The sequence below is a fragment of the Mercurialis annua genome, linkage group LG1-X (assembly GCF_937616625.2).
Source record: "Mercurialis annua linkage group LG1-X, ddMerAnnu1.2, whole genome shotgun sequence".
Taxonomy (NCBI): domain Eukaryota; kingdom Viridiplantae; phylum Streptophyta; class Magnoliopsida; order Malpighiales; family Euphorbiaceae; genus Mercurialis; species Mercurialis annua.
The window spans coordinates 7,871,373-7,884,870 of NC_065570.1; the positions used below are offsets into that span (position 1 = coordinate 7,871,373).

The window sequence follows — 13,498 nt, forward strand, 5'->3', positions numbered from 1 at the left end:
AACAAATTTGGGATCCAGAAATCTTAAAAATCTTGGAGTTTCTTATGCTTGAATTCGAACAAAATAGCATTTCAAGTCGGTGCCATCTAAATATCTCAGTCGGTCTATTCTGATATATGCCAAAAAGCTTCTTCATGGAGTATTTGTCAAACTGAACCCATAATTTGTGGTTATCAATTCAGAGCCATATATTATAATCAGCAAAGATGAAAATATACTGGGAGATTCAGATAAATGTCTAGAGACTATAAAAATCATTTCATATTCAACCAGATACAATCATAGTGAACTCTGCAACAAAACTGAAAGAGACAGCTAATAGGCAGATGAGGAAAATAACCATTAAAATTCTCATTCTTGGGTTTCAGCCCCATTTGTAGCATCATCTACTGGCTCCGCTTCTGTCGACTCCCCAGCTTTGTCACCCTTCTTGGCTGCAAAAATTCCCAAAAATAAACAATGGAATTCAAAACTCAATCGACACCTGTTCTACTCGTAAAAAAATATTAGGCAAAAAAGAAATATACTTTAACTGGTCATCCATATTACCTTTCTTTTTCTTTCCACCGCCTTTCTTCTTTGTCTTTGTACCCAAAGCTAACCAAGCCTTGATTTCAGGATCATCTATTGTCTTGGTTGGCTGCAACTCCTGCAGCGCATGAGAGGTGATTCTATCCGATCCATTTGGCATTAGCAGAACCGTGAATTTAATATGAGCCACAATATCTCCTGAAACACCAAGGTTTTAAATGTAATTAGTCTTTGCTAAAGTCGAAGGGTTTTCCTATCAAAAAAAAAAAGTTTAGCAGAAATTCTTACCTGGCTTCTCATGAAGCACAGGGTACGGCTGTAGAAGCTCATGGTTCACACATTCCACCAAACCAAGTCTAGCTCTTTTTTCTTCTAAGGCCCTATCCACAGGGATTGAAATGAATGTGAGGACAAATACTAAGAAGCTACCTAATTATAAAATAATCCATAAACAGAAATACCTAGCACTGAATGGCATGATAGGGAACTTCTGACTAATTTCACTGAAGATAAATCTAGAAGCTTTCATCTTCAAGTGATAGTTCTTGTCCACGGCTCTCTTATAAATGGTAGTATGCTTTTCATCCAGCAGCTTAGGCTGCAAAAAATTAACGAACAGATATTAAAAGATGAAGAAGACAAATGCAGGAACAGAATGATTGCAATAGCACTGAAGTCCACAATTACCTTGCCTTCCCCTGTGCTTGTAACTATATCTATTGCGTAAACTTCATTCTCTTCAAATTCTGCATCATCAACTCTTGTTTCAGGATTGGAGACGCTCAGTATAACTTTGTTCCCGTCGATAACAAACTGCTTCAGCTGATGGCTAAGAACACCTTCAACAATTTTGCAGTCATATGCAGCAGCAACCTTCTGAATTGCATCTGTAACGTCTTTGTTCTGCAACGAAGAAGGAATTCATGAACAACCCCTTCTACTGCTTAGAAGTTGAAACATATATATATACAAATTTGACTCAAAAAAAATCAAATTTATAGAGAATTTGAAAAAACACCAAGAAATCAGCAGAAAAAAGGAGATGATGGATCAGCAAAATACAAACATCTTTGCCTTAGTAAATTATACACATCATGAATTTCTTTGATAATTACTAACTCATGAAAGGAGATGATCAGTTTGGAAGAAGCAAAAATGATCGAAGAGGCATTTCCCTATCAGAGTAACTATGACAAAAAGCCTCACTTGGACATCTGAAACAACAGTGGTCCATGGCTCTTAAAAAGCATCATCATTTAGGGTTAGCTTAGCCAGACTAAGATTCTCAGTTCATTCTTAAAGCTATTAAAAGAAAAACAGCTGAATTTTTAAGTATGTAAAATCCAAAAGAAAAATGAACTTTCAGCAACAAACATGCTAAAAGGCTGAAGAGACTATTGACAAAGCAGAAAATTTTGATAAACAAATCAGAAAGCATAGATACTGGAGAATAATTAAATTAAAGAGAATAAAAGACAACAAAGACAATGCAGTACAACTATGACTAAGAAACTAGCTCCAAAAATAATCCTTAGCCTCTTATAGCTTTTATCATCTAGCACACACATAGCAATCAAGTCACGCACCAAAAAGAAGAAAGGAATATTGAGAGAGAGGAGGGGTGGTAGCGGAAGAAGCTGCAGCAAGCTGACAGCCATTCAAAAATCACATATACGATGAAATCATGTAAACAAATAAATATCAACAAACATGTACAGAACTAAACTAAGTTCACTTAACATGTAAAGTTGTTGGCACATACAAATAATAGGCATGATCAGAATAAGATGTACCGACCATATAATTATTTAATGCCAGACAATTTTGGCAACAGGGAAAAAGAGGAAATCAACAATGAATTAATCACCTCGGCAAAGTTGCCGGTACTTTAAAGAGAATAAAAGACAGCCAAGACAATGCTCTATCAGTGTAACTATGACTTAAAATCTAGCTTCATTGGAAATTAATCCTTGGCTTGTTATAGTTTTCATCATCTAGAGATCCTACACAAGTAACAATCAAGTCTCCCACCAAAAAGAAGAAAGGAATACTGAGAGAAGGGTGGTAGAGGAAGGAACTTAAGCAAGCTGAAAGCCATAAATAGTCAAATACAAGATGAAATCGTCTAAACAATTAAAAATCAACAAAGATATATAGAACTAAACAAACTTCAGTTAGCTTTGATGATTTAAGATGTTGGCACATACAAATAATAGGCATGATCAGAATAAAATGTCTCGAACACATAGTTGTTTTATGCCAGACAATTTTGGCAACAGGGAAAAAGAGGAAATCAATAATGAATTGATCACCTCGGCAAAGTTGCCTGTAATTTATAGAAAATAAAAGACGAAGACAATGCTCTATCAGTGTAACTATGACTTAAAAACTAGCTTCATTGGAAATTAATCCTTGGCCTGTTGTAGTTTTCATCATCTAGAGATCCTACCAGGAACAAACTGAAGCAAGCAGACAGCCACACTATAGTCAAATACAAGATGATTTTGTCTGAGCAAATAAAATTCAACAAAGTAGAGAAAACTAAACAAAATCCACTTAAATTTGATGGTTGAAGATGTTGGCACATACAATAATAGGCATGATCAGAACAAGATGTATCGACCATATAATTATTTTATGCCAGACAATTTTGGCAACAGGGAAAAAGAGGAAATCAATAATGAATTGATCACCTCGGCAAAGTTGCCTGTACTTTAAAGAAAAAGACAACGCTCTATCAGTGTAACTATGACTAAAAAACTAGCTTCATTGAAAATTAATCCTTAGCCTGTTGTAGTTTTCATTATCTAGAGATCCTACCACACGCAACAAACAAGTCATCCACCAAGAAGAAGAAAGGAATATTCAGGTGCAGGAACATATTGAAGCAAGCTGACAGCCACACAATAGTCAAATACAAGATTAAATCATCTGAGCAAATATAATTCAACAAAGATGTAGAGAAAACTAAACAAATTCCACTTAACTTTGCTGGTTGAAGATGTTGGCACATGCAAATAATAGGCATGATCAGAATAGATGTATCGACCATATAATTTTTTTAGGCCATACAATTTTGGCAACAGGGAAAAAGAGGAAATCAATAATGAATTAATCACCTCGGCAAAGTTGCCGGTACTTTGAGCAAGGCTAAACTTGCTCACAAGTCTAATGAATAATTAGGATCATATAGAAGATGGTTGACCATTAAAAGTCAACAAACTTATTTTGAAGCTCAATATTACTCAACTGACGTTTGATGTTCAGGAATGTCAGCACAAACTAGTGATAGACATGATCTGAACTATGATGTCAACCAAAAATAAAAGTATGGTATGTTAAAATTATGGCAACAGGGAAAGGAGGAAATCAACAGGCAATTAATATCTCAGCAAAGCTCCCTAAGTTTCAAGTTCAAGACGGTTTTAGATTCAGAATTAAGGTTGAAGATGCTTGAAAATTAAAAATCAGCAAACTTATATTGGAAGCTTAATACTACTCCACTAATGTTTGATGTTTACAAATGCCAACATATACTAGTGATATACATAATCTGAACTAGGATGTCACCCAAAATATTCATTGCATGACCTGTGAAAAATATGGTAACAGGGAAAAGTGGAAACCAACAAGCAAGACTTCAAGTTTAACAATTTTAAATTCAGATTCAAGGTTTGAAGTGCCATCATTATGGAGGACAATAGAATTTGAGTGAAATTGATGATGCGTGACTTTGCAAAATACAAACAGCAAAATTAAAAAAAAAGTGCTGATTTTGGCAGATTCAGAAAGAATTTATTCACCTTCTTTCCGGGCCTTACAAGCCTTAAAGCAACTTCAGCAGCAGTATTCGCCGCTGCAATAACATCAGCTGCTCTACCAGTAACAGCTCCTTCTTGAATAGCATGAGTATGAGCAACAACAGCAATAAAACCGTCTATATGGCATCCCATATCACTGCATCCCATAAAACACATTACGTAAATGACAAAAATCGACCACAAGAAACAAAATACAATAAGAGCATATAGGCCTTACATTTTGACAACATCGCCTTCTTCAAACAGAGTCTCGTCGCTAGCAAGAGGGGAATAATGACAAACTGTGTTATTTACCGACACACATGTCGGGAATGCCACCCCTCTTTCAATCTTCTTTTTGACATTCTTGTACATATTACCAGTTTGCCTATTACAAACACACAACAAAAATTACCCATTATACACTATACTAACAAAGAAATACACATTACAAACACTAGTTTACACCATTTTACTTACTCTCTGATATATGCATCTCCTTTTTCACATACATCAACAATCTTTGCCTTCGGTTTGCATTCCGCTATCACTAACTGTAACGCCTCTGCGCAAAACAACATTTCACAACTCCGTAAACCCTAGAAATGTGCATACCACAAAAAAATAAAAAAATTACAGAGACTTACTATTGACGATCTCAGCGGCGCTTTTATATTTGGTAACAACTTCAGGAGAAGTGAGATCCAACTCCTTCTCCTCTCTCTCATCATCCGACATCGTTTTGAAGCGTTTCTTTTATATATACAGCTTCTTAAATAAACCTATTGCCTGTAATTAACCACAAAATTCAGAAACAGAGTAATGATATTGAAAATGAGAATAAAATACTAATCGGCGATCAAAAACGACGAACAGAACCTACCGGAAATGTGTGTGTGAAGCAAAACTGACGGCTTAAGAAGCTAGGGTTTAGCAGGGATAAGAAGAGGGCAGAAGTGAAGAGAATGGGGGGGAGTGGTGCTATATAAATAAAAAGTGAGGTGGCTCACTTAAGAGCTAGGGTTATTGTCCTTGTGGCAGCGTTTTCTTATATAGAAATGTTTTTTTTTTTTTTGACAAAAGGTATATTTGGGTCCTTACATTATCAACTTATCGACAATTTAGTCCTTTCGCTACAAGTTGCATACGTTACGTCCCATACTGTCAATTTCGTCCGATTTAAATCCTTCTGTTACATTCTATTGAGACGTGACAAACGCGTTTTATAGTGAGAGTGCAGAAATAATAAGAAATAATAATTATAACTTCAAGTCTATTTGGTTCATCTGTTTGATGAAGCTGATAGATATTCGTTGGTAGCTTGTTTGGTAAATTTTATTGAGTTGTTGTTGTTTCTTAATAAAATGACCAATATGTATATCATATGTAAGAATGTACTTTTTATAATTTACAGACAAAATTAATAAGATTTTACGAAATAAAATAAATTAAATATTCCAAAAAAGATTTATTTTTCTTAATATTAAAAAGTAATAATAAAATTAACATATATATTATAAATCTTTTCTTTCTCTCATTAAACTATGAGCAATTTGATCTTTTATTATTTTCATCTGTGCAGTTTCGCCTTCTTCATAACTTTTACTTGGTTGGTCCTCATCGGTGACGAAGCCAGATCGCAAATTCATGTAAGGCACGATTTAACTAAAAAAATAAAAATATCCAACTGTAAAAGTTTACACCAAAAAATAAAAGTTATAAAATTGTTAAGTATGAAGTACAGCTAAGAGTGAAAAAATAAACAGTACAAGATTAAGAAATCATCGCTTTCTAGTTGGAGGTAACTGTGTCATGCGAGTCTTCATCTTCTGAAACTGTTGTAAGATATCTTCATCATCAATACTTTTATAGATTTTTTGTTATGTAAAACATACGAGACAATCGTTCATGAACTGATTTCCCATTTTGTTTCGCAAATCTATCTTGATGATATTCATACATGGGAACACTCTTTCAATTGTTGCAGTTGCAACCGATAATGTTAATGTCAACCGAATAAGTAGATAAATCAAAAGAAATAAACGATCTTTTCCCGTCTTAAACATCATTTTAGCAAGGCCACCAATATCATGAAGATCACAAAAATCACTTGTATTTCTAACATCAAAGATGTAAGTTTGAATTTAACCACGAAAAATGATAATATTAGCACTTGAAAAATTTGATGGATATAATTCAGCAAGTCGAAGTAACTTAACATGGTCAAATGCCTCAAATGAATTCTTTGGATTTAGACATGATATAGATGAAAGCAATTCTGAATTTGACTCCGGAAAACGATTATTCATCTCGTTAGAAATTAAATCTATTACTGCACAAAATACATCAAAAAGAAAATGATGTAGGTCTGTAATTTGGAGCTCACTTGATTTCAAACGACTACGTGTAGGAACAAAATATTCCATATTGGGTATAATAATGCTTTGCTTCTCACAAAAAATCTTCCATATTGGAAAGCAAATATGACATACTTTGACGTTGATTTTGCAAATCTTCACACTTTCTTCTAGCCAAATTATGAAAACTATTAGATGCACCAATATGAGTTTTAAAGGCTTTTTTAGCATTTTTCCAATTGATAAATCCCTTTGATACAAAAGCTTTCCCACCGGATTGCAATCCGTAATCTTGTTTGAAAAGGTAACACCACGGACAATATACATTATCTTTAGAAACACTATATTCCGACCAATTAAATTCATCAAACAAATATTCTTTTAAGTTTCTTTTCTTTTCTTCTATTTGTCATTTAGGAAAATCATGCCCCTTGGGTTGACACTGACCCTTTAACAAATACTCCATACAAACTTGATCTCGAATACTAAAATCATATGAATTAATAGGTTTGCATTCACCTGGATCATCAATGATATTACTACTCGTGTTCTTTTTGAATCAACCATGTTAGGAATATTAGAAGATTCTCTGATTGAGAGTCGTGATCTTTTTATTAAAAATTTATCCATTGCCTATACAATTATTAAATTTTACAAGAATTAGTTAAAAATACACTTTAACAAATACTACATACTGTGTGCATAACAAATTTTAACATATATATATTAAACAAACAAACTAGAGTCTTTTATAAAAGGAAAAGTATAATTAAATAAAAAATTGCTAAGATGAAAGTAAACCTGACACAATGTTTCTTAATTTCTAGATTTTGTTGTTTGACTTTTTCTTCTAAAGTCCCACTTTAGATTTAATTTGTTCTAATTAATTAAAACCTAACAATTAACAACAATTCTAACTCCTGGATAAATGAAGCTAAAAAAGGCCCACACTGTATAAATTTTTGTTCTTCAAATTAATGAGGTAGGGCCCAGGCCCATCCTGGCCATACCCTACATCCGTTACTGGTCCTAATTTAAATCTATATATTTATATATTAAAACTAAAGTGTAAAGTTCTGTACATTGTACAAGACTTCACACTTTTTATGGCTGGAGAGGTTTCCATTTTAATTAATTGCTCACGAGACCCATTGTGTAGTCCCCATGAGACATGGCCTATACAAAGATAAAATTTTCTTTTTTTTAGACGCAGCACAAGTGCCAAATATTTCTTTACACATTATTTGTAATTATTTTCAGGTGGAGGGCCTTATTGTGTGCAATTTTTTTTTTCAACTCTCATGTCTCATCCGAGACATATCTCTTCAGTGCTTACACCACAAGACCCCTCATACACTATACATTTTCTTAGATGCTTTGCTCCTCGGGGAACTCAATTGGCAGGATACTATTCGTTTTTCTTGGATGCTTTGCTCCTCTAGTACCTCAATTGGCAGAAGCAAAAAATAAAGGCTTGATAGCTTCACACAAATCGTGAATTATTTTCCATGGTAGTTGTGCATTTAATTCCCAACACTATTGTCTTTCACAGAACCTGCTCCGTTGGAAAAAAAAAATTACAGCTACCCCTATATATCTACATAGCTAGACTGGATTGAAAAATATTTATTCGAGAACCAAAGTATACCTTTAGCCACCGTGGATCACAGACGACCTTTCCTTTTCTTGAATAAAATACAGCATCAATTGTTACTTAATCACACAGCGAAATTGCTTCGAGTATATACAATCATTCACAATTAGATATAGATTTTGCTAAAAGTTGTCGGTTAATTTTTTTTCGGTATTGTTAATTTTTTCCGTCTACATATGAAGATTTAAAAAACTCATTTTATACCACGTTTTCAGGACATGAGTTTTAAGTTTTTGTTTTAAGTAGTTCAGTGAAAAAAACGTAAATGGGGCTTTACGTCAACGGTTTGCTTTAAATATACAAGAGTTGACAGATTTAGCAAATCTAAACACTGATACACATGAAGATATAGCGACTAAAACATATGTTAGCATATCGACGCAACAACTTTAACTTGGCATATAAACATAATGATTATCATAAGACATTGCTAAGAACCATACTTGGCACAATAACTTTAACTTACTACCATTTCAGTGAAGAACCAGTTTCGTACCTCTGCTTTGAGTAGGATCACGTGTTTTATATACGATTAGCGAGCGACCTTGCTTGGCGTGACAAATTCGGTGTTGACGTTGTTGCGCATCTTGCTTGTGCTATTGCACAAGTACTGTCGGCGATCTCGCTTATGCCGAGCAAACTGAAGGTTCTCGCGATGTAGACTGCAGATCGCAGTCGGTTTGTTTCAGAGACAGATGTTTCTTTCGTTGGATGTCTTATTCGGCTTTATATGACATCAAGTAGTAGAGTTGTGTCAGTAATAATGGTGCCGGTGTAACATTGGTTGAATATGCCTGAGATTTGTGTATGATGTGGTATTAGACGCCAGGGGCGGAACTACGTTAAGGCTCGGGTAGGCTTGAGCCAGGGATGGCGTTGGGAAATCGAAGGCGAACTGGTTGAGGCACGATGGAGTTGAGCGGCAACAGCTACCTATTCAAACATTTAGCCTTGGTTGTAGCTGTGCAGCCGTATGAACGAACTCAGAAGTCCAAATATGTAACATAGTGTATAAACCGGGCCCATGATCCCGAGGCCCAGCAAACCAGCAACTTCCGGAGCCGATTCCGGGCTAACCCTAACTCAAAATCAACTCCGAATCAAACAAGCATAACCGGATCGACGAGAAGCACAACTCTCGTGATCTGACCGAGAGCCCATTCTAACCACACCGATGGTCAAAACCCGCGCGAGTGCCAGGCACTCAAAGTCAACGAGGTTTAAAAGTATCTCTAACCTTGTATGTATATCCAACTGTCCCTGAGCATGCCTGCAAAAGCTGCAATGTTTACTGCTTTCCAAAAGCATTCCAAATCAAATAATAACCGGTTAAAGGACTAATCACCTAAAATTGACCCATTAATGCAATTCCAGCCTATCACTTAGACATCATAGGACTAATACGAAAATGTAGTAAATGGTTGTATAGGTTTTTCAAGACTCACCTAATAAAATCATTCAATCACATTTATACATCCGGTTTTAGGCTTTGTGCATGTAAAATATCTAGACCAGTCAGACTTATGCTACTTGCTAGAAACCTCTAAGATTAGATGTATGTTTAGGAGTACATACTACTTGCCTCAAATGTCAGTCCAGATCGAGTTATATGCGCGTCCAACGTGTTTACTGCTTTCATAATTGTTTATTTACAACTTTCATATCCTGTGAACTGAATGTAATGTTGCGATGAGATATAAAACGAATATGTCCAGTAAATAAAGCCGGTAACAGATAAGCCATACATAAGAGTTTGGGGGAGGTTCACAAACCCTAGTCTTTGGTCCGATGCACGATAGTCTTACCGGAGGCGATTAAAGCTATCCAATCGGTTAAAAGGCATTTCCTAGTTGAACTAGGTGGCGGGTCCATTTTCAAACCATTTCCAGATTGAGAAGTCAGCCATAAGCATTGGGCGAGCGGCCCCCAAACCCCGCTCCGCTCATAGTACCATTCAATAAATGCCTAGTCACATGCCCCATATTTGTCCATATCATAAAGATCACTAATGCTCTCCCGATCCACGCGGCCTTTCATTCATTGGCCAGAGTTAACTAACTGAGAGTGTGGTGCGCTTTTCGACTTTTGTTAACAGAAGTACCTTTTAAAACGGATTTACAAAGTACAAGGACAAACTAAAAAAAATTCCAGGGACGAAATGAAGAAAAAAGTGAAAGAACAAGGACCTTAGACTATGTGCTTATCATGATGCTGATTGGCCAAGTTGACCTTCGGTCGTGAACCTTTATTTGTCTATGTAATTTTTCCAGTGATTCCCATGTGTTTGAAAATTAAACAACAAGACGTAATTTCTTCTGCTGAAGCAGAATATCAATCGAGAGCATATAATACGTAGAAGTTAAAGTAACTTAAATAATTATTACTGAGGTGATTTTTTTAATATGAATATTTTCAAGTAATTATGTGATTGTCAAACCGCTTTGTATATTTCAAGTAATTATGTGATAGTCAAACCGCTTTGTATATTGCAAGTAATCCAATTTGTTTTTTTAACATAAGAAGCACATCTAGATTATTATTTTATTTGCAAACAATGAAATTCATTGTCTATTGATGTGACACATCCTTTAAAGTAAATATTATTTTACTTATCGTAATAAAATAGATTAAACATAGGACTAATTTCATAAAAAAATCACGACCTTTACACGAATTTTCATTTTAATCACGACTTTTAAAAGTTGGCATTTAGTGACACAATCTTTTATTTTGTTTCAAATCTATCACCAAAGTAAAATTCAGTGTGTTTTTTCTAACTAAAAATTCCTAATCTTACATACTCTAAGTGAAAGATAATAATAGATGGTGTCGATTTATAATTTTAGTGTTTCATTAATGGTTTAGTGAGGAATTTAGTCAACAAAAATACACTGAAATGATGAATTTAAAAAAATAAAAGGTCATAGTTTTATATGGAAATTTTTAATGGGCATGATTGAAATAAAATTTTGTGTAAAAGTCGTGATTTTTTTATGAAATTAACCCTTAAATATACTATTAAAAGTAAAACGATTAAACAAAATTTCAGATATAAACTTATTTGGTTTTACAACAATGCTGGGGTACCAAGCAAGCGCATCTGGTGTAGTGGTATCATAGTACCCTCCCACGGTACTGACCAGGGTTCGATTCCCTGGATGCGCATTTTAACATTTTTTTGTTTTTATTGCCTTAAACTAAAGCTAATTATGTGCCTTGGTCATAGTGGAAGCAATCCAAGGTACATTCAGCAACACACATTATCTACATATCAATTTCAGTATTTAGTTTCCGGTAAATAGAAGTACATAATATTTGTCAGTACTAGATAATAGAGACTACAATTATTATTCCTAAAAAGGAGGTTTTAAGAACTTTTTAGCCACTTCATGGGCCATCCAATTACACATTCAGTATTTAGTGTTTACCACTAAACACACACAAATAAGCCTCATCATATCAAATAATAAAAAATTGATAGGTATTCAATTTCTTAGAACTATTTAATAATCATTAAATCAGATTAACACTTAGATGGTGTTTTTTTCATCAACTAAATGAAGTCATCAACTATACATTCATGTACCTACATTTACTGAACTCTACAAAAATTGTGGTCATGGACGCTGTCTTTGTTGGACCTGAATAATGCAAAAAGTTTGACTACAAAACATTATTTCACAAGACTCAAAATCAGTGCAACTCTGTATCACTTTTGTTTGGAGAGGTTTGATGTTATTCTTCCTCTGGCAGTTTTCATATCTGGTTTAATTTTTCTGGACTATCTCGGCTTCCGCGGCTTGCGATCATTTCGTGTTTGCCCTAGTCGCTGACGACGGATCTCAGGATCAGCCCAACCTTTTCCCCAGTCTGCAAAAGTAGAATAAGATTTGGACTGATTCATTGAGGGTAGCATGTCTTTCATATTCCAGAAAATCCAATCCCACTTTTGCTGGCTCTGGGAATCCTATTTGAACATTAACCTGTCATAAACAGTGAAAACATGAATCCAGTAATTGAAGCATTTACATAAACGTACACTTTGAACTTTGCTTGTCACACATAAAACAGTTCTGATTTATTTGGATACTTCACTAGTTGCAAAACTAAACATAAGAAAACATGTTCTATTTGCAAGACCTGGTTAAACAACTAGGGTGAGCATTAGGTCAGTTCGGTTAAACGAAGTAATCGAATTAACCGAACTTACTGACTTATGCAAATTAACTGAAACCGACTTAATTGAATAACCAAAATGTTAAAAATACAAAACCAAATGACGGAATTAGTTGGTTGATTCAGTTAATTAGTTAAACCGATAAAAATATAAAGAATAATTAGTAAAAAAATTAAAAATCGGTTGATTCGGTTAACCAAAATTTAAAAACTCGTACCCGTGACTGAACCACATTTTTCCATTAATCAAGCCGAACCAACCAAACTACCGAATTAACTGAAAACCTTTAATCGAACTACCAAAATAGAACAGTTAATTCGGTTTTGGTTAATTTTTGCTCACTCGTAACACTATTTAGAAAAGCTATATAGCACGGAAATGAGAACACCAAAACCAGAAAACTATAAAACAAGAAACAGCGAAACGATATTTTTTTTAAACTAGAAAATATACATAGAGTTTCAGCACAATAGTGGTGAATTTCCACTTTTTTGCCTCAGAATAAAATCAGAGTTCCCAAAAGCAGGACTGCAACTGAGTCAAAACAAGTCAATTTGGATGTAAAGCTGATTTTGCAAATGAAGCAAGAAATGTAATACTATAACTTGCTGTAACAAACTTTAGGCAGTGGGCACATAAACGCAGATGAGGGAGCAACAACTAAAAAATGCATACCGATGCGTTATAAGCTGCAGCCTTCACACCAGAATTGCAAAGATACTTTGCGATCCTCAATGTTTCTTTTTGTGTAGGAACATATATGATAGTCGGGTCTTCCCCTAAAGGCCCTTGCAAAAGTTGCAATCTTTCTTCTGCAGCACCAGGGGGAGCCTGCCCTACCGCTAAGGCGGTAAAAGGTCCTTCTTGAATAACATGGGTACGACGAAAACTGACCAGAAATATTAGATACGATGAATCAAAATAGCATAAAGAACTTACATCTTGACAACATCATCTTCTTCAAAGAGAGTCTCATCAC

At 34.7% G+C, this 13,498-nt stretch overlaps 1 protein-coding gene, 1 long non-coding RNA gene and 1 other non-coding gene across 3 annotated transcripts; 1 reads left to right on the forward strand and 2 right to left on the reverse strand.

Annotated features, from left to right (window-relative positions):
* Positions 1-225: 225 nt before the first annotated feature.
* LOC126664793 (ERBB-3 BINDING PROTEIN 1) lies at positions 226-5,351 on the reverse strand. The gene is made up of 10 exons (XM_050357343.2): positions 5,215-5,351; positions 4,979-5,120; positions 4,812-4,896; positions 4,570-4,719; positions 4,335-4,488; positions 1,219-1,434; positions 993-1,129; positions 820-911; positions 550-729; positions 226-434 (listed from the first exon to the last, which is right to left on the reverse strand). The coding sequence occupies exons 2-10, from the start codon at positions 5,067-5,069 to the stop codon at positions 352-354; spliced, it is 1,188 nt and encodes a 395-aa protein (XP_050213300.1). The 5' UTR covers positions 5,070-5,120; positions 5,215-5,351; the 3' UTR covers positions 226-351.
* Positions 5,352-11,436: 6,085 nt separating this feature from the next.
* Positions 11,437-11,507, forward strand: TRNAG-CCC (transfer RNA glycine (anticodon CCC)). The gene has a single exon. It is a non-coding gene; the product is annotated as a tRNA-Gly (tRNA).
* A 294-nt stretch (positions 11,508-11,801) lies between these two features.
* Positions 11,802-13,452, reverse strand: LOC130015520 (uncharacterized). Its single transcript, XR_008790736.1, has 2 exons — positions 13,195-13,452; positions 11,802-12,325 (listed from the first exon to the last, which is right to left on the reverse strand). It is a non-coding gene; the product is annotated as an uncharacterized LOC130015520 (long non-coding RNA).
* Between the last annotated feature and the right edge of the window lie 46 nt (positions 13,453-13,498).

Bases quoted from the DNA above. Each gene is read 5' to 3' on its own strand.
- LOC126664793 (XM_050357343.2), bottom strand. From the start codon at position 5,069: ATGTCGGATGATGAGAGAGAGGAGAAGGAGTTGGATCTCACTTCTCCT. The intron at 4,720-4,811 runs GTAAGTAAAATG...TGTTTGTAATAG, and splicing joins GGAGATGCATATATCAGAGA to GCAAACTGGTAATATGTACA. The intron at 912-992 runs GTATTTCTGTTT...CCCTGTGGATAG, and splicing joins ATCATGCCATTCAGTGCTAG to GGCCTTAGAAGAAAAAAGAG.